This window comes from Coloeus monedula (assembly GCF_965178545.1).
Source record: "Coloeus monedula genome assembly, chromosome: 1".
In the NCBI taxonomy this organism is placed as follows: domain Eukaryota; kingdom Metazoa; phylum Chordata; class Aves; order Passeriformes; family Corvidae; genus Coloeus; species Coloeus monedula.
This window is the reverse complement of record NC_138781.1, coordinates 155278592-155297738: the sequence shown is the minus strand read 5'-3', so window position 1 is coordinate 155297738 and position 19147 is coordinate 155278592. Positions and strand designations below refer to the sequence as shown.

Below are 19147 nucleotides of genomic sequence, written 5' to 3'. Positions count from 1 at the left end.
ACAGCAGTATTTCCCTCTGCACTCAGCTTGGAGAAAGCACAGGCTCAACAGGCAACTTAAGTCATGTCCAAGGTCTTCCTATTGGAGATGAGTTTGCTGTAAGACAAAGTGCATCATTTTTAAAAACAAAATTAAGTGGATTTCTGAGAAATAAATTAACACACCTTTGGGTGCTGCTGTGTAGCATTTTGAGATACGGTATCCAGGAAATTCTAAATTAAAGAAGATATGCAAGATTCTTCTTGACCTTTTGTCTTAGATCACATTTAGTGTTGGATTATTTTAAGGTATCCTGTATTCAGGGATGCATTCGGTAATCTAATAGTCCTCCTCCATTTTTAACTGCTCTAATTGTATTTATCTTAAAATTATCTGGCATTCATTGGCCTTCCTGACAATTTTAATTTATTCTAGTATATTTTTCTAATGTCTTCCTTTGCTGGAGGGTAGAGGAGGATAGAAATATTAGGATATCAACACCATGTGGGAGTGGAATTACTCTGAGGCCAGAATATAGGCTATAACTAAGAGTAATGGGGTAAAATTAGGATGGGAACATTTAGACTGAGACTGAAGGAGCCTTGACAGTAAGATATATTGAACTGTGGAGGTATTTCCTACAGGATATGGTGGCAGTCTCATAATTTGTAAGTTGAAACTAGAATAGATAATTTAGAAGAATTACTGTACATGGAGCAATTGTAGTCTTCTTACAGTTGGAGATTACCTGTCTTTTCAATCTCAAATTTGGCTACTTCTCCTCCTTTGCTTTATCAAGCCCCTACAGTGGGACTGGAAAGAATTTAGAGAAGAGAGTTTGCTGTGTTTGTGTAGAGAGCTACCTGAGAAAGCTGTACTGCAAAAGACATCTGTAGCTTTTTCCAGTGAGTCCAAGAAGCACCAGAGCTCTGATTTTTCTCCATTTCTACCTGCTGGGGAGAGCACTGCTATGCCTGTTCCCTGCCTTGCTCCCTGAAGAACTAATAAGACTGGTTGTTTTCACTGTTAACAAAATTTTTTGAGACAAAATATGCAGAATCCAGAGTAAGAGGTCTCTTCTTTGCATGGCTGTGATGGCATCCATTATATGATAACATTGAATTTTGATTCTTCGTTTGAGAAATGTGCCTTTCTGAAGAGCTGGGTTTGATAACAGGTATTTTAGGAGAAGCTGGAGAGGAAAAAGCATTTGAGACCAATCTTGGTGGGAGGACAGAGTGTGAGGAAAACCAAGGCGATGGTCATGGATGGAGATGGGGGCACAGCAGTGTGGACCAGAAGGATTCTGTGATTTTAAGTAGCAACTGTGACTTTTTTTTTGCTGTGAAGCATAGGCATTGGGGCCAGGATCCAAAGACAGGGTCATATGACCAGAAATGATGGGCCAGGACATAAAGTCAGGCTATTTTGCCACTTTTGAGTCTTTTTCTTTGAGCCCATTAACAGTCTTGTGTAGTGATCCCTGGTTGTTGATGTGTTAGATATGTGATACCAGCTTTCAGTAGGGATTCGTTCATTCCTGAGGCATCCTTTGGGTGCTGCCAATTTAACAGACCCATAACAGCAATGCAGTGAAGATAAAGGAGAGAAATGTAAAGAGAAAGCAACCAGACAACTATATAAATTTTTAGTCTTTGGAGAAGAAAGGAATTTTTATCTCCCCCTAACTTGAGTGATCTTTCTGAATAATAACTCTTTCAGAAGTAATAGGACACACTTCATATAATCGCTGTTACTTTCATTGCTTCAGGTCTCTCTCTGCAAGGCAGCAGAGAAGCTGGAAAAGCTGCAATCATAATACTGGCTCTGCTTATTAGTGAAACAACCTGCAGATAAACTTTGGCTGTTTCATTAATTAACAGCTGTATTTTTCTCTCCTGGAAATCTCAACAGAAAGGCCATTCCTGTGATTGCCCAGGACAAATTACTCAGCTCTCAGAGCCAAAGATGGCAGGTGGCTTTCCAGGGCTCTCAGTACAGCCCATGTCATAATTTTGTTCTACCCTGGACTTGGTGAGTGGGCAGTCAGGGAAATGGTGTTTGCTGGCTTTGATGGCATTTCACGCCATGGCCAAGCAATAAAGAGCCACACTTGCAAGAGAACATTACAGTCCAAAGTTCCAGACAATGCATATTCTCATTACAGGATCCAAGTATTTAGGCCCACATTTATAAGTCTAGGCAAGGTAGATTGCTGCTCAGTGTTATTAACAGGCAAACAGCATCACAGAACAAAGATTTGTGTAAATATTTCAGCAGATTGCAAGAAAATGAACATCATGCTGTTCTCAGAAGGATTTTCCAAAGTGATTCTGCCATGGTTGCTTTCAAATATTTAGATATATTGCTGGGGTTATTGTGAGTCCATGAATTCACAATGTATGAGTAAATATGTGCATGAAATACTCCTTCATTTGCAGGGGAAAGGCTACTGAGCAAATGAAGCCCTTTTTCTATCTTGGTATCAGGTAGAAATATTCCACATAGTACTAGACCTCATATTTTTAGGCATAGAAAAGCTATTACTGGAATAGGAAGGAGTCCTTCTGGACAGGCATAATTCAGAAGAAAATTCTGTATTTAGTGAGATATGGACAGGGATGGGCAAGGAATCTATGAGAACTCCCAAGATCTGAAATGTAATGTGACTCTCAAATGTGTGGTCAAAGGGCAAAGGAAGTTGCCATGGTTAAATGTGCATGATGTACCTGTTATATATAGATAGCTCCCAGACGTTAATAAAATATTAACTATTATTAATAGTTAATCAATTAGCTATCTTAAAAATGAACTTGATACCTGGAATGAGTGATTACATGTATTTCTCTATAAGCCTTGTGGATACATACATGGATAATTATATCTATCTTGAGTTCAGCAAGGTCCTAATACCAAATTTCAATAAATGCAAATGGCCCAAATGCCAAAGCCATACAGGGTGTACAGTTGTGTATATTAATTACAGTATCTTAGCATAAAGCTGGAAGACTTTTCCTTTCTAGACCATCATACCATGGGCAGGACAGAAATGATCCCCATGGACCCCTGTCAAAAAGTATCTGCATGTATTTTTGACCAGGTTAATTACTATTTACTCACAGAAGACATAATTATTTTGTTAACCAAACTGCAGCTTACATTTTATGAACCACAGGCATGCTTCTAGGTTGAAAGGAGGTTTTCTTCTTGTCAGTTTTGTTCCTCATTCCCACTTCTCTGAACTTTTTAAATCATGTTTTCTCATTAGCAGAATATACTTGATTAACTCACTCATTTAATGAGGTGCTTTGGGATGATAAAGACAGCAATCCATTCTGCTGAATGACTTTGAGATGTTAAAAATCAAATAAAACTTCAAAATACCAACAGACCTCCTGCTGGTCTTTACTGGTAGTTGTTCTCTGATGTGAGAGAATATTCAGTTCCAGTTAGTGCCATGCCTTCAAAAAAAGTTGATTTTCAGATTGTTGCTGATAACAAGTGTTGGCATATTGTGGCAGAAACTGGTTTCTTTTCTTAGATTAGTTTAAGAGTAGCTCAAGCTTGCCTGATTTGCAAGCAATTAACAATTTTATTATTCTTTTATAGAGAGAAGATAGTGATATTTTTTATATTAGATCTCAAAGAAAAGTTAGATCTCAAAGAGGAAATAAACCTTTGCTCATGCAAAGCATTTTTTCTTGAGGCTGCCATGCTCTGGAAGGTAAAAATGGAGCCCAGCTACAAATAAAGTTGGGAAAACAAGAGGGTGGATACTACAGTTGAGTTTTATATCATTCAGGTCGTTAAAGACAACTGGAATTGATCTTTCCTGTCAAACACAATTCTCCTCTATTTTTCTGTAATTTTTCAGTGCTTTGTTTTGTGGGTTTGTTGTTCTGTACTTGTGAAGGAAACCCAGGAGTAGCGTTACTTTGTCGCATTTTATGGTGATAAAGGTCTTGGCTCAGCATTTTTAAGACAGGGAATGAGTTCCCTTTTTCCTGAAAGGTTGTGTGTTTGGAGTGCAGTGTGCACAACATCTGGATATCGCTTCAACAGCTGGCAAACTTGTTGGGGAGCATCTGCCTCCTATTGCAGCTACTTTTCATTGAGGCAGATTGAATGTGGCATCTGAAAGGGCTCATTGCATATGTGGAGATTTCTCTGGTCATTACGTGACAAAGTGATTATTTAAGGGCACAGATTTTGCCTGTTTTCACGGAGAGCCTGGTGCACTGTAGACACTGTCAGAAGCAAATGCAAGAGACATTACAAAATGATCAGGAACAACATGGATAAAGGGGAAAATAGGGAAGAAAATTCAGCAGAGTCCTACATTTGTAGATATTTACTACTGAGCTTCTAAAATGCTTGAACTGAACTTTGTAGTTTTGAATGAAATGCTTCATTTAACAGATTATTCTACTCTGATGGATGTTTAAGATTGATGCAATTTTTACAACCCTTTCTAAGTCAAACCTCTCATGAAGTTGATTAATTCTTTACCTCTGGTTTTCCTTTCTTTTTTTTTTTTTTTTTTTTTGATCAGGGATACTCTATTGATCAATTTGGTAACTAAATCTAATGAAATCTCACTGTGTTTCTACAATATTAACATGTAGTTATGTGCTCTTATCACTAGATATGAGTTAGTGATACCTTTATGGAAGAAGTAATAACTTAGATTTGGCCAGTGATCTTCCAAAATTATAATCTTCTGCTGTTGTTTCTCAATAAAGGTTTTTAACAGATCCTTATTGAGTGGGCCCAACTGAAAAATGCCTTCAGAGGAAAGGTCTGTGAATGGTTTCCTTATTATGTAGCTGTGGACAGGAGGCTGAAACCACCTGCACCTGCATTCTATCAATAACATTGGGACTATGGGTCAGGACATTTTGCTGACTCATAGTAACATCCTTGCCCATCCTCATTTGTTCTGGGAATTCCATCTCTATTTTAAGAGTGAAGAAAGAGCTCTCTAGATGTGAACAAAGACATACCAGCAGGATGATCTGCTGAGCCTGGTGCCAGCACTTAGTCCCCTGGAGCTCATAGGCTTGTGCTGTGTTTGATCAGTGAACCTCAAGGGAATTAAGATTTCCAATGAAATTTCCTAAAGCTCTCAGATATCTGAATGTGAAGAACTTCTAGGAATTGACTGCAAGTTGTTTTCTTCCTACTCCCTTCCTGGCATTTGACATCCATTTTAAAACTTAAAGCCAGGAACCACAGTTTGCATTCTCTGGGTGAGCTCACTTGTATCCCTGGTTTACAAGGGGGAGTGGAATATCTATTCAGGACCTCTGTGGAAAAATAGATCCATTCTATTTCGTGTGTTACTGCTTCCTTGTAGCTGTTATCCAGTTGTTCTGCTATAGTCTTGCCACCAAGCATGCTAATGCCATTAATGGAAATGGATGAGAGAACTTCATTTGTTCCAGAGAGTTTTCCAGGAGAGGGCAGCCATAGTTAATTCTGGGTCAGTTCATGCAATACAATGTGAATATAGATTACTGGCAGCGTTTGTCTGTGGCGCTCTATTGCCCAGCATGGTTTCTGTGCTTAGTTCTCTTAATTTGTTCTTTTGTTTAGATTGCAAGTGCATAAAAGATGGACCTTTTCACAAATTAATGCTGGAAAAGACAACCCACATAATAGAGTGGTTAACTCCCAGTGCTGTTTACTTGCTGAAATCGCAAATGCTCTTGGGAACAGTTTCCATTATATGTCACTGTTTGCTTTATATACTTTCCAAGCAACTCATGAGCTTCTCTCCGCTCTTGTACTTCAAAGATATTTTTGGAAAAGCATAGCCTAAACTGTTGCTAGAGACCTGAAAAGTTCTGGAAAAAAAATCCCTGGCACCAAAACCTTCTACTTCTTTTGTTTAGAAAGGATCAGGACAAAATGATCCTCTCTCCTCTCCTCTTTGCATAATGAGGATGCATATAAAGCCTCTCTTGGTTTGGATGTAAGGATGATAAGTTGGCACTGAGGGGCATATCCCACATGCACAGTTTGGAGCTGTGCTTATGCAAACAGCAGCACTGATGTAGATGGCATCAGGAGGCTTTATTTAGTACTCCCCTCCCAGGGCTATGGCTTTGGCACAACTTCTGGGGCCGGGGTGACAACCAGAATCCCTGGAAATACACCCTCAGGCTTTGTATTAAGGCAGCAAGGAAAAATTCCTTTTAATATGATATAAACTTTAATATGATAAACTTCCTTTCTTGGATCAGTTAAAACCATCAATAGCTATTTTTCTTTTATCCTTCTTCTTTTTAAAATTTTAAACCCCCAACTTAATTTTCCTACACAGCTAAGTAAAAACCATTTGCCAGACCCCTAGGTAGTGTAAGTCCATGGATTTTTATAAAGTTAAAAACCTGATCCCAGCAGGTGACAGGACTTGAGAGGATCTTCTGTTCCTGTTTTGTAGGTGGAAACACGATGCAGTTCTTTACACTTCACATGTACATTCAGAGAACGATACGTGACTTCAGAGGTAGACTAAGGAAGACAGAAAGTCTTTCCATGCACTGAATTTTGAAGACTTTCGGCTTCAGTTTTTTCAACTTTGTCAACTTCCTACACTTTACAACCTCTCCTCATTTCCTAGGCATTCTACTAATGTGTGTCAAATGTACTCACATAACCTCAAAATACATAAACCATGGAAAGATTGTGCCAGAGAGGCCTTGTCCAATGATCCAGGACTCTTTGCCTGCCATGGAGGGTGAGGAATTAATAATTTCTCATCTCTGTTTCTACGTCCATGAGTCTCTAGAAGGTGGAGCAGCCACCATACTGTGTCTGCAGATGAGCTGATAGCTCTGGCTGGCCTGTGCACAGAGCCTTGCGAAAATAATTCTTAGAAAAGGGACTTAATCAGCTGCCGCAGTACGCTGATTTGCACATAATTGTGTCTGTCTTTTAAAAGCCAGAGATAAAAGGACAGAATTTGACACCTGCTCATTGCTCATTTTCCCAGCAGCTCTCCAGGCTGGAGCACAGTTGCAGGATTTGAGCGAGGAAAAAGGTTTTGCCACCCAGGTTGTCAATGAAAAGGAGACGGGTTTGCAGGAATGCTTTGCAGCACTTGACAGATGAAGGCCAAGGCATGGCTTGCAGTCTTGGGTATGGAGAGGATTTAATTTTTTACTCTGTCTGGCTGAACTCAGTGTTTCTTTTCTTCTCTTCCCCACAATGTCATACTTGAAGTTTTATTTAAATACAAAGTTTTCATTCTCTGTGCTGATCTCTGAGGTCTCCATTCCCTCAAAATTCAGTGATGGGAAAGAAAGGATTTCTAGGCTATTAATTTAAGTCTTTTCTCAGAATTCTCCTTTAAACAGCATTATTTGTATTTCAATTTACTTTTCCTTATGGTTGGGTTTCCTTTTATCCACTCTACACCGTTCCTCCATGTCCTGTAAAATCTCAGGCTTTACCTTTGGTTTAGTGTGACTTACTCCCATAAAGAGCTGATACCTCAATGACCCAGCATGGGGACTTTGAAAACTTACAATTCAGATGTTTTTCTCTATTTTCTGGAAGTCACCTTTCCCTCTCAGTTCTTTTTGGTAGCTTATTAATTCATTTCTGCTTAGTGAGAAGTCCTTGCTTCACTTCCCAGGACAGCTTAACTCCTCCCTAAAATGTCTCAGTGTCCCCTCATGGAAAACTGGTGCAGTGCTCACTTCCTTGCTTTAGTTCAACCGGATTTGAGACTTGAGATACAAAAATAAAGATATTTTTAATTTATTTAAGGTTTTTTTTGTTTTGTTTTGTTTTTTAATTTAATTGTTTCTGATTCTCTAGCAGTGCTGTCTTCACATCCCAGGATAATAGGTTTATGTAGTTCTAGGTGCCATACAAATTGTTCTGCTAAGCTCTCAGGAACATGAGTATTGTGGTCCCTAAGAGCTTATAGTCTTTGTGTGTGTTGTATGCTATAGAGATATATATGGTATATGTAAAAAAAAAAAAAAAAAAAAAGTGAGCAGGGAGGAGGAATAGGAAAATAATATAACAGAGTAATGAGGGAGAAGTAGTTCTGCACACAGGTTGTAGCCCACAGGTAGTAGTGAGCACAATTTGCCACCTCTGCAGCAGTCACCAGGTTTCTATGTGACCTCGGCAGCAGGTTTCAGCTGGCACAGGAAAAGATGGGTCAGTATGTGGGAATTTAGCCTGGGCTGAGCTTTACTGCTGTATCCAGAAAGCTGGGAATGAGATCCATGCAAGGTTCCTTGTGGACATAGCCAGGTCATGGACCTACAGGATGCTATTTGGTGCAATGGCTTCAGAAGAATAGAAAGTTTGGAGGTTTCAAAAGCAGAGATGAAGTGACTTTAATTGTTAAGGCTTATAATCCAATTAGATCTTGGAGGAGGGCTTGGCAGTGTAGGCAGAGCAAAAAGGTCAGTGTTGGAGAAGTATTCTAGAAAGTGGCATCAAGATTTAATCACAGGCTGGAAGTGTGAGTCATGAGAGGATATCAAGTGAAAGTGAATGCCGATATTGGCAGGAAAGAGTCTGATTTTATTTCTGAAATTAAGACAGGTATGGGCAGGAAAGGACTTCATGAAAAATTCAGGAGCTAGGTTTTGAGCACGTTCAGTTTTAGAAGCAGTAAATTATTAACGGAAATATCTCCGAGAAAAGCCAAAAGTAGTTTGGTTTGATGACTCTAGGCTTAAAGATTTCTTGTTTTCTGTAAGCCTGACTGTTATTTGAGTGTTCATATCCAATCTAGCAAGGAAAAATACGGATTTGTGTCACAGAGGACGACTGGAAACTTCCATCTACATGTAGCTATTACTGAGGTTCTTTCGTGCATTCAGATTGGATATTGAGCTAGGTCATGATATAGAAGCAGGATGCAATCAGAATAAAGAAGTCATAGTAGGGTTTGACAGTTTCCATCTCACATCTGCCTGGATTATTGTCTCCTGTCTTAATCCAAAAGTGGACTAATCATACATAGGGAAAATGGGAAAAAATTCACTCAATCCATTGGCAAGTGAAACAATTAAGAGTCATCAGACTGAAATAAGCTGTGAGTGAAATTTAAAGAAACTTCATTAGGAATATGTTCATTTTAGTGGGGATCCCTGCTTTTGAGCACCCCCAGTGTGTGGCCACTGGGCACAGGTAGTCTGGTAACCACATGTCACCCCTGCCCTGCACAGAGAGCAGCATTTGTGCCTGGGCTTGTTTGATATCTCTCCTTTAGCTCTGCTGATTGCATTTCAGTCGTGGCTGGGCTAAAGGAGGCCCGTGAGGCTCAGTGTCCTACTGCTCATATTTACACAGCCACTGAAATGTGGTAAATCATCTACCTGCCTGTTAGTAGGGGGTTATCCATTATCTTGTACCAGGCTTTGGCTGCTCTACAAGGACACAAAAGTTCTTTTGGCCTGGACAGCTCATGCAGTGTTTCATGGTTCTATTTTATGACAAGCATGGAAAATGAGTCACAGACCCACAATTTTTCTTCAAATAATCAATATAACTTTTTTTTTTGCTTACTTAAAGCATCTTGCACCAGTGTCTCTGTACATCTGGACATGGAAATACTGCTGTCTCATCTCTCTTCTCACCTGCATTTGAGTTTTTTCTGCTTCAGACAGTATCTCACAGATTTCTTCATACAAGCCTCAAATAAGACAATTATACTACACATAGGATTAGTTTAACTAGCAACTCAAAAAAACCCCCACCCTTTTAGGTATTACCTCTGTAAGAGTCCAGGGCACCACTGTGTGCTTGTTGAATGGGTAATGCAGAAAATACTGTTTCCAACTGAAATGGCGGAAAATTAAAAAAAAAAAAAAAAAAAAAAAAAAAAAAAAAAAAAAATTCCACTTCCATATTGCCATATTCCGTGAGTTTGGGTAAGTAAACTGTGTGACTGAACCCACATGTTTGACTTTGCATGCATAGAATTGAGTTCAGGAGCTCAGTTTTGTGTCTCTGCTGTTTAATAGGCATTACTTCTGTTGTGAGCAGTTGTAATTCACTGCCATCTCCACAGCAAATGTGCTACAATCATCACCCTTATCACTGATTTCTAGAGCAGGTAACACTCCCTAGAGCTCTGCACAATCTATCTAGTGTCTAGACTAAACCTGCTTTGAGTTTGAGACATGCTCCCAAAACAGCACAAAGTTCTATCTGCTCCTTTTTACCATTAACTTTTGCAGCCACAAGTCAGAAACTCTGACAAAGTTGGCATGAGGCTTTTCAAAATCTCTTCTGCAGAGGGAGAGGTTTGTCCCACATCCCTCACTGCAGAATGGCAGAAAAAATAGGAGAAAATTTAAAGTCTCATTATGCAACCAGTGAGCAAAAAGGTGATTTGTTTTCAGTAAACTGTAGGTTAAATCAAGTCATGGTGTGACTTTTGTCCTGTGCAGAGCCAGAAGTTGGACTCAATGATCCTCATGGGTTCCTTTCTTATTCAGGGTATTCTATGATTCAGTTCAGTTCCTGCAGCACAAAGCTACCAGTATACAAAAAACAGTGTTATATGAGACATCCTAATATGTTTTAGTTATCTTTAAATGTAATATAGGGCATTTTTCCCCCTGCTTTTATTTCCCCCCCACAGGGCAGGGTAAGAATGCTCTGAAAGTCGTCCTGACACAGACAAGCTATAGAAGTAAAGTTTTCAATAACCTGAAATAACATGCAGATCCCAGGCTTGTGAAATTTCGAACACAAGACGCACACCATATGCCAGCCTGACCTCCTGGCTGTGTAGCAGATAATAAAAAGAAATTTTGTCAAACCTGCTTGTGATGAACAGATAAAAAAGGGTTGGCCCACATTCGTAAATGAGACCATTTAAGCAAGCTGGGGCCATGTCATGGTATATTTTAAAATAAGTCAGAAGAAGCTCAAGATTACTGGAAAACAGAGCTTTGAGCATCTTAAAATTTTAGGGATCTGCCTTTGTGCATTTAGGTTAGGACTGGACACAAGCAATACAAACTCTGAAGGGATTTTCACTTGATAGCACATTGGGCAAACCACCAAATCACAGGTTATCTTGGCTGCCAGAGGAGAGATGAGACAAGCAGGTGCCATCCATGTGCCAGCAATTTCTTAGGGAAGGAGAAATGTCTGTCATAAAAGGCATGTGTGAAGTAAAATAACTCCCACCAAAACTAGGGAGGTTAAACTGAACTGACACATTTCTGAAATAAATCTGTGGTTAATGTGCATTCAGATTTTAAGATCCCAAGTAGAAGCTGGAGGCAGTAAAATCCTGGAGAACGAGTCATGTTCCTGCCTCCCTCCCCAGCCGGTGTGACCCTATTTTTTTGAGTTAATGGAAGAAGGTTGTACCACATTTAGGTGTTCATAGCCAAGATCAAGTAGTGCTGAAACTGAATGCTGAATCGCCTGTCTTGGAGATTAAAATTGGACATAAACATTGTACTGATTTGGAGGAAGAAATCTTGCTCAGGGCAAATGACAAGGTTGAGGAATCCTTTTGCAAGCAAGTCCCACGGGGATGCTGCAGCATCCTCAGCCCGTTGCCATCACAGAGTTAAGAACAGACACAAGCTGGGAACAATTTGGCAAGAACGATAATGGGACCAGTCGGGATCTGTCATCAGCATACTGGGCACTGCAAAAGAGTGATTAAATAGGAAGACACGGACAATTATCAAAGACTAATTGCTTATTGTTGCTAGAACTATATTTTAAATGTGTTTTTCTTTTTAATTGCTTTTGGAGCAAATAAAGTGTCCTTAATTCAATTCTAAAATGTTTGGGAATGGGAAGTCTGCCAGGAACTGGGCAGCTCAGAGGTCCTGTGAAAGCAATTGCCTCTTTCACCAGCCTGTATTCATGTCCAGTTATCCCATCCTCTGCCAACTTCCCTGTTTTCTGGTTCATGCCCCTAGGTTGGCTGAAGGTCTCTGGGTTGTTGGTACTTGCAGGAAGCTGCAATAGCTTGTTCATATCTTTTTCTGTATTTTTCATTCATCACTGTCCAAGGGCCCTGACCCAAAGAGGAGCTGAACTCTTCAGGTCCACAGAGGGTTTGGAGCAGCAGCTCTGAGTATAAGGGCAGTTTTTAGGACAGGACTAGCCATGACTGACAAGGTGAGATATCTGTGTAGTTTGAACCTGTTACAACACAAACATCTTTATGCCTCTGTGCTCTGGTACTACTGACTGCAGGGAAATTGAGCAGGGGCTGGATTTGCCTCAGTATTGTGTCAGTATAACAATGAATGAACATGAGGATGTTATTCCAAATTAAGATGCTCAGGTTTGGTGCGAAGAGCAGGTCCAAATCACAGACAGAAGGTTTAATGCAAGTAGCTGGGAGGATCTTGTGTTATTAAATAACCATTCAGCATTTTCCTGATGAAAGTGACAGGGAACACAGTTTTTATATTCATAGAAATATTATTTGTATGGATGTATTCAGCTTTGAAAGTACTGCAGGACATCATCATGGACAAATGAATGTAACCAAATCTCCTTCTCTGTGTGCAAATAATTTGCAGGAACAGTTTGGAAAATGAAAGAAAACTGGTCTGCATTAAGGAGAACAAGTGAAAAGAGGGGAAAGAGTGTTTAGGTTCATATTTTAGAGGAGACACACAGGAAAATCCAAGGACCCTGTTTTCTCAGCAGAATGCCACATGTCACCTGCTCCTCTAAGCATCCCCAAAAACCAGGCTGATAAATCTGTTGCTAAGTTGACACAGAGCATGAGGGGAGGGATGGGAAACCTGCTTGTTTGGAGATGAGCAGGATCAGCTTGCTCTGTACAGACAGTTTGCCTGCAGTACAGGTTTTTTCCTCCTTTCTGATCTCTTCTTCTACCTGCATAAAATGTAAGATCAGAAATGGACAGAATTGTTCAACCTATTACTGAATAAATGATTTCAAAAAGAAGTCCCTTTTCATTGTAAAGTTCCTTGCAAAATCCTGAACAAACTCTCTTGCAAAAAAAGGACAAGGAAAAAATAAACATATATAAAGAGTTATTCCAGACACCATGGCTGGTGCTTTCTGTGCTCTTTTAGGGCAATTAGAAGGAAAGCTGATCTGGGCAAACATTTTAATCTGCACTTTAGATTTTTTGAACACAGAAAAACTGAATCATTCTGTGAGACCTTCATTGCAGCTTCATCTCTGCCTTGGGCTCTGGGTCTTTGGCTTTCCTCCAGCGAAGTACCTGATGCACATTATCCATAGATGTTGGTGATGCTACTGCTCCTCTCCCCTCCCCAGGCCATGGCTCTCCTGGTTCACAGACCAAGATGAGTAAAATTAGTATTTTTTAATTAACAAATCTAGCAGCATAGCAATGGTTGATTGACAGAGGACCCTAACTCTTACAGTAAAGCTAGGCATAACTTTCTTTTCTAGTTTCAAAGCTCTCTTTTACCTTGTGTGTGAGAGGTATTTACTCATCTGTGCATCTCATGCCTTGAGTTTTGCTGGCCACCTTGTTTGTGCCATTCCTCTGTGAGGTGTTTGCTCAAAGTCTCGGTCCAAGTTCACAGCTGCAGAGAATGGCAGAGGCCAGTGCATGTGCATCAGCTGGGGCTTCAATATCCAGTTTAAAAGGAAATATTTAATGGAACTTTCTCCATCCATTCCACTTTCCCCCCCGCCCCCCCCCAAGATGAGCAGAACCACCCTGCCTTTGTCTGCAGCCTGTTTTTAAAAATCAGCTCAAAAATTAGTGAGGAGAGAAAACATTACTGGAATATGCATTTCCGTGGAGATTAAATGTGTTTGTATGCAGCTTTCCAAAATTAAACTTTGACAGGGGCAAAGAGGGGCTTTGGTGTGAAAATGCAATTAGCCATGACCCAGAACTCTTGATATACAGGGGGACCAGTGAGTTGTGAGCTCTTGCACAGAAACTTGACAAAGTGGCAAGAACAACTTATCATGTGTTAATATGAGCAGAGTAAATAACACAAAATGTTATTAATTTTTGGTATTCATTTCCAAGTGGCTCCTTTGGGTGATGTAGACAGCAGTGCACCTGGGAGGTGATGGTAAATGATGTTTTTCTTGTGCAATAGTCATTGTCTTCCTGTTAGTAACATTCAATCCCTTTTCTTGAGAGTTCTGAGATCTTGAAAGAAAGACATTATAAGAGTACTGATGTATTATTTTCACATAATGGTCTCTCACAGACTTCCTGTGGTGTCAATAAGCATCACCCATCAGCCGGGCCATGAAGCAGTTTTTCCATCTTAAAGATTTAATTCATGGAAATCCTAAAACACTTGGCAAAGGCTCTCAATGAAAAAGCAAGGCTTTCCAATCACCCTTCTCAGTGGTGGTAGCAGCCTCATCCTCCACCTTCCAAAATGTGTTGGATAACATTTTCTCCCTTGATACAAGAATCACTTAGGGAGAGTCCCAGAGAACGGCCCTGTGCCTGTTCATGAGTGACTGGAAGAGACAATAGCTGTCCTTTTTTCATGGCTATTGGGTATTGCAGGGAAATTTTGGCACCCAAGGATGCCACCGTAGTGGACATTGTAGGTAAATGAACAGGAAAAGGGGTGGGGAGAACAGCATTCTGTTGGCTTATTGCATTACTTCAAAAATGATTTAATTAGGAGATTGGGAGATTTCTAGGTCTTTATGCCTTTTTTTTTTTCCCTTCTGTCATCCAGATTTCATGCTGCCACTTTTAAAATACAATTTATATAAGCAGTTTGAATTAAACTTGGTCCTTCTAATTTTCTGAAGTGCTGTTTCTCTCGTATCTGAATCTCTGTAGGATGGAGATACAGCCACGACTGATTTCTGTGCTGGTGACTGCATCTTCTGATTCAGAGCTCCTGTATTCTGAAGCCAATAATGATTCACTCTCACAGCAGTGGTGTGAGCAGTCTCAGCTTTTATATGCCATCTGTGTGAGCGAGCTGAATCTGCAGAAACGGGACCCTGTGCACATGGCTTTTCCTCTGCTCATGGATGAAAATATTAAAGCAAATCCGTATGGTCCGTGAGATGTTTTCTGTGTCAGGAAGGGAGTAAAGCTGCCTGTCAAACCAAGCTGTTCTCTCTGATGAAAGGGGGCTGTTTTTAAACACTCCTTTCCATAGTATTTTGCACGCCAGCCATGTGTGCTTTCTCATCTGACATCTCATTGAGATCCTTGGCTCCGGTACTGCAGGAGGGAAGTGTGTTCTGGGAAGGAAGGAAATTATCTCTCAATATGTACACAAACATGTGTGCACACACACACACTCTTCAATCAATCTAAATGGATTGCAATTTTTTTTTAGGAATGTGAAAAAAAATTAATCTGGTTGAGCCAGACTTAATTGCTTCCCTTTTGTTTGGATTTTCTATTTCCTCATGAAGATATTAGAAAGAAATTCTCTGAGCTATTACTAGATACAAAGGTAGAGGTAGAGGGCAAAGGGTTCATTTGCAATTCTGACAGCAGACCATTGAAGCTAAAAGGCAACTGATGAGCAGCTTAAAAATATAGATTCATCCACTAAGCTCGGGGAGTATTTCCAAAGGTTTGTGCTGGTCTGGGGATCTAACCCTTTGTGCAGCTGTAAAACCCACTGGATGGAGAAAGCAGAAAAAAAGTGGGTTTGCTTTTTTCTTTTTAGTTAATGAAAGGAGTTACCTTGAAGGGAGAAGCTTGAAAACATGAACTGATATAAAGTAATGAATTTATATAAATGCATTGCTTTTGTAGGAAGCAACTGGACTTCAGCTCTGTGTCAGGAGACTGGGAAGCATAAAGGTTATCCACAGACACACATTCTTTGTGTTTTGAGAAACTCAAGTCAGTTAATCCCTGATAATGGGATGCCATTATAACCACTACTTCACCTTCATGATCTTAGGGCAATACTGCAAGAAGCAATTTGATCATGTTGGGCAGAAGAGTCCACAGCATTAGAGTGTGCTGTTGCAGAAGAAATCCAATGCCAAAAAGGTTTTCTAGCCCTCCCCTAAAATGCATTGGTGATTATTACTTCCTTTCAGAGAATCACAGAGATGGGCAGGGACCTCTGGAGATGATGTGGTCCTATCCCTGTTCAAGCAGGGCCACCTAAAGCCACTTGCCATGGACCACGTCCAGATGGCTTTTGAGTATCTCCAAGGATGGAGACTCCACAACCTCCCTGGGAAACCTGTGCCAGAACTGGGTCACCTTCACAGTAAAAAAAGTATTTCCTGATGTTTAGAGGGAAGCTCCTGTGTTTCAGTGTGTGCACATTGCTTCTGATCCTGCCACTGGGCACCACTGAAAAGAGCCTGGCTCTGTCCTCTTTGCACCCTCCCTCCAGGTGTTCATCAACATTGCTGAGATCCCCTGGAGTCTTCTCCAGGCTGAGCAGTCTCCGTTCTCACATCCTGTCCTCACAGGAGAGGTGCTCCAGCCACTTGATCCTCTTCCTGACCCTGCACTGGAGTCTCTCCAGTGTGTCCATGTCTGTCCTGTACTGAGGAGCCCAGAACTGGATACAGCACTCCAGTTATTCCTCACCATGTTCTAATTGTCAAAAAAAAAAAAAAAAAAAAAAAAGGGAAATTTTGGAACAGGGGCTGTTCCAGCTGGGACACCAACCCTGGCTTTGGATAGCTTCAGCTTGAACACTGCAGGGGTTTTTGTGCTCTCTCTGCCAAGCCTCTTGTGTCTGGAACTTGTTACTGTGTTTGGGCAGCTTTGGTCAAGGAGGGGTTTTCATCTGGGTACCTCAGCTTTGCTGACCTGACCTCTGGAGTAAATGTTCCTTTCTGAACTTGCTTCTTCTTTAGCAATAGCTTTAGTTTATTTTTTTTCCAGTGACTGCCTTGAGGCTTGTTCAGTTTGCCAGGCTAAAGGGCATCACAAGAACATGCATCATTTTGTACTTTTTGTCTAAGGCAACAAAACAAAACTAACTTAAAAAAATCACTTCGGTGTAGGTTTTTTTTTTGTGTGTGTGTAGTTTTTTTTCTCTGTGAAAACTCCTGAAGCATAAAAATAGTGTCTTTCCTTGAAGAGGGGATATTACTAATGTAAATCCAATGCAGAGGAATAATATGATGTATGTCAAAAGGCAAGCAACCGAGGAGGAGCTGGAGTGATGGAAGTGCCTCCCGGGCAGATGAGATTGTGGGGATAGGTGTTCACACAAAGGATGCTTTCTTACATGTGCCCAGGGCTTTCTCTTATCTCTGAACATGAACCCATAGTGAAATAGAAATGTTCCTGTATTAATAGTGCATTGGAGATAACCCTCTGAAAAATACAGTAATACTGCACAACTGGGAGCCCTTTGAGAGCAGGGAATTGGACTGGCAATTTCATAGCGTGTTGATAATGAAACATTTTGGTTCTGTATAAGCAAATGGGCAAGGTTAATGGACACATTACTCTGGCTGTCATTGTCCCAGCAGTAACCAATTTAGAGGCTTTATATTTTCTGCTGTCCCAGAAAGGGAAAGAAAAGTAGAAAGTTAAAAATAGAAATCCCAGAGTGATTTAAAGTGCAAAGAGTGAACAAGCTTGTGTAGTCCGGGATAGTTTTAAAATCCCTTTTTTCCTTATAATCTGGACTTTAATATATGTATTACATTGCAAATTCTGCCAGTGTCTGTCCTGCTCCAAAAGCTCACTTCCTTACAGAAGGATTTATTCTGGCTGTAACACATGAACATGTGCCTCCAGCCCTGGATCTCTCTAGCTGCTGTTTGTACTGATGGTTTCTGTTTGTATTTCCCTTCACCTGATGCTGGTGATTTGCAGAACCATGAGAAATTGTCTGTGGCTTTGGCCTTCAAGGGAGGAGGTTAAGAAAATATCTTCTGGTGCCTGTGTATAGATCATAACTGGGTTTTTTTTAATAACTCTTTCAACAGTGATGGGCAGATATCCGGCCTTCATGAGCTGTTTTTTCTCAAGTAGGTGCCCTACACAACAGCACAGCATTGGGTTTTCTTTCCCAGAATTAACTGTCCCACACTCTCGGTTTCATTGGGGTTACTTTTATGTTGTTGAGTCTCCTGTCAAGATTAACAAAGTCTCTGAAGCAGGTGTCCAACCTAATAAGGACTTGTTTCCTTGACTTGCAGACATCCTGGTTGATGGCAAGGTCTGTGACTGCGACATCGTGGTGACCTGCCAGGTGGGGGACCCTGTCCCCTTGCAGGTGAAGTTGACCAACTGGAGCAAGCACAGCGTAGGGCCCTTTGCTCTGACCATGATGCCCTACCAGGATTACCAGAATGGGGTGCACAACTACGACCTGCAGGATGCCATCACTTTTGTGGGGTCCAACACCTTCTACATCGACACCGTGAGTTATTTTATCACATGTATCAGGATGTTGAGTGATGTGCACTTAAAAGGGGCTTCATTACTCCATTGTGCATTTTAAAGCAGATTAATTGTTGAAAAGCAGTTATTGCTAACAGTGCTGCTGGGTTAATCTAAAAGGATCTCTCTGAAATTGTTTAAAACTGCAATTTCCTACCATGTAAACCACTAGTAAATTATCAGAGGCAGGCAGCAACTTCTGGTCTCTCCAGATCTGACTGAATGTGAACGGGTAACCCTAGATTGAATGTTCAATACCATATTGCCAGTCCCTCGAGTCACCAGTGCAGCCTGCAGTAACAAATTTTAAATAACTTTTCTTTTTTTCTTTAGTCCATAAGAAACATTCCACAGGCTGAGCCAAGGAACTCAGCAAATCAGTTTTAGTCAGGTCCTGAGGAAATGCAACAGACTGCAAAAAGAAAATGCTAAACATTAATGGCCAGTCTGATGAGCTGGTTCATTTCCTGGATGCTTAGCATACTGTTATAAAACCATAAAGAAATGCTTAAAATGAGACAAAAAAAAAAAGAGAGCCCCTTTTTAAAACAATTGAGATTATGATTTTTCTCTCAATTTCTCTAGAAAATTCAAGTCTAGGAGCCTTTTGCTTTTAAGGCAAGACACTGAAAATACAGATAATGCTGCTCTCTCCCACATCCTTCCCTCCCAAAAATACAACAACAAAATACCTGGAATGAAAATTTGCAGGCAGTGCTGCAGAGTGGGATGAGCAGCATTTCTGGTAACTCATGAAATAAACATGAAGAAGGGGGTGAGTGTTTGGGATAGTGCTTAGGACCTTTGTTTAGGTCAGCTGTTCAGGTT

General features: G+C 40.5%; 1 protein-coding gene across 4 annotated transcripts in view; it reads left to right on the top strand.

Annotated features, from left to right (window-relative positions):
• TRAPPC9 (trafficking protein particle complex subunit 9) overlaps window positions 1–19147 on the top strand; it is a 475415-nt gene that overhangs the window by 446944 nt on the left and 9324 nt on the right. For all 4 annotated transcript variants that reach the window (XM_082277955.1, XM_082277956.1, XM_082277957.1 and 1 more), the window contains one exon: window positions 18076–18299. In XM_082277955.1, the coding sequence (XP_082134081.1) occupies window positions 18076–18299 (224 nt within the window). The remainder of the gene's footprint in view (window positions 1–18075; window positions 18300–19147) is intronic.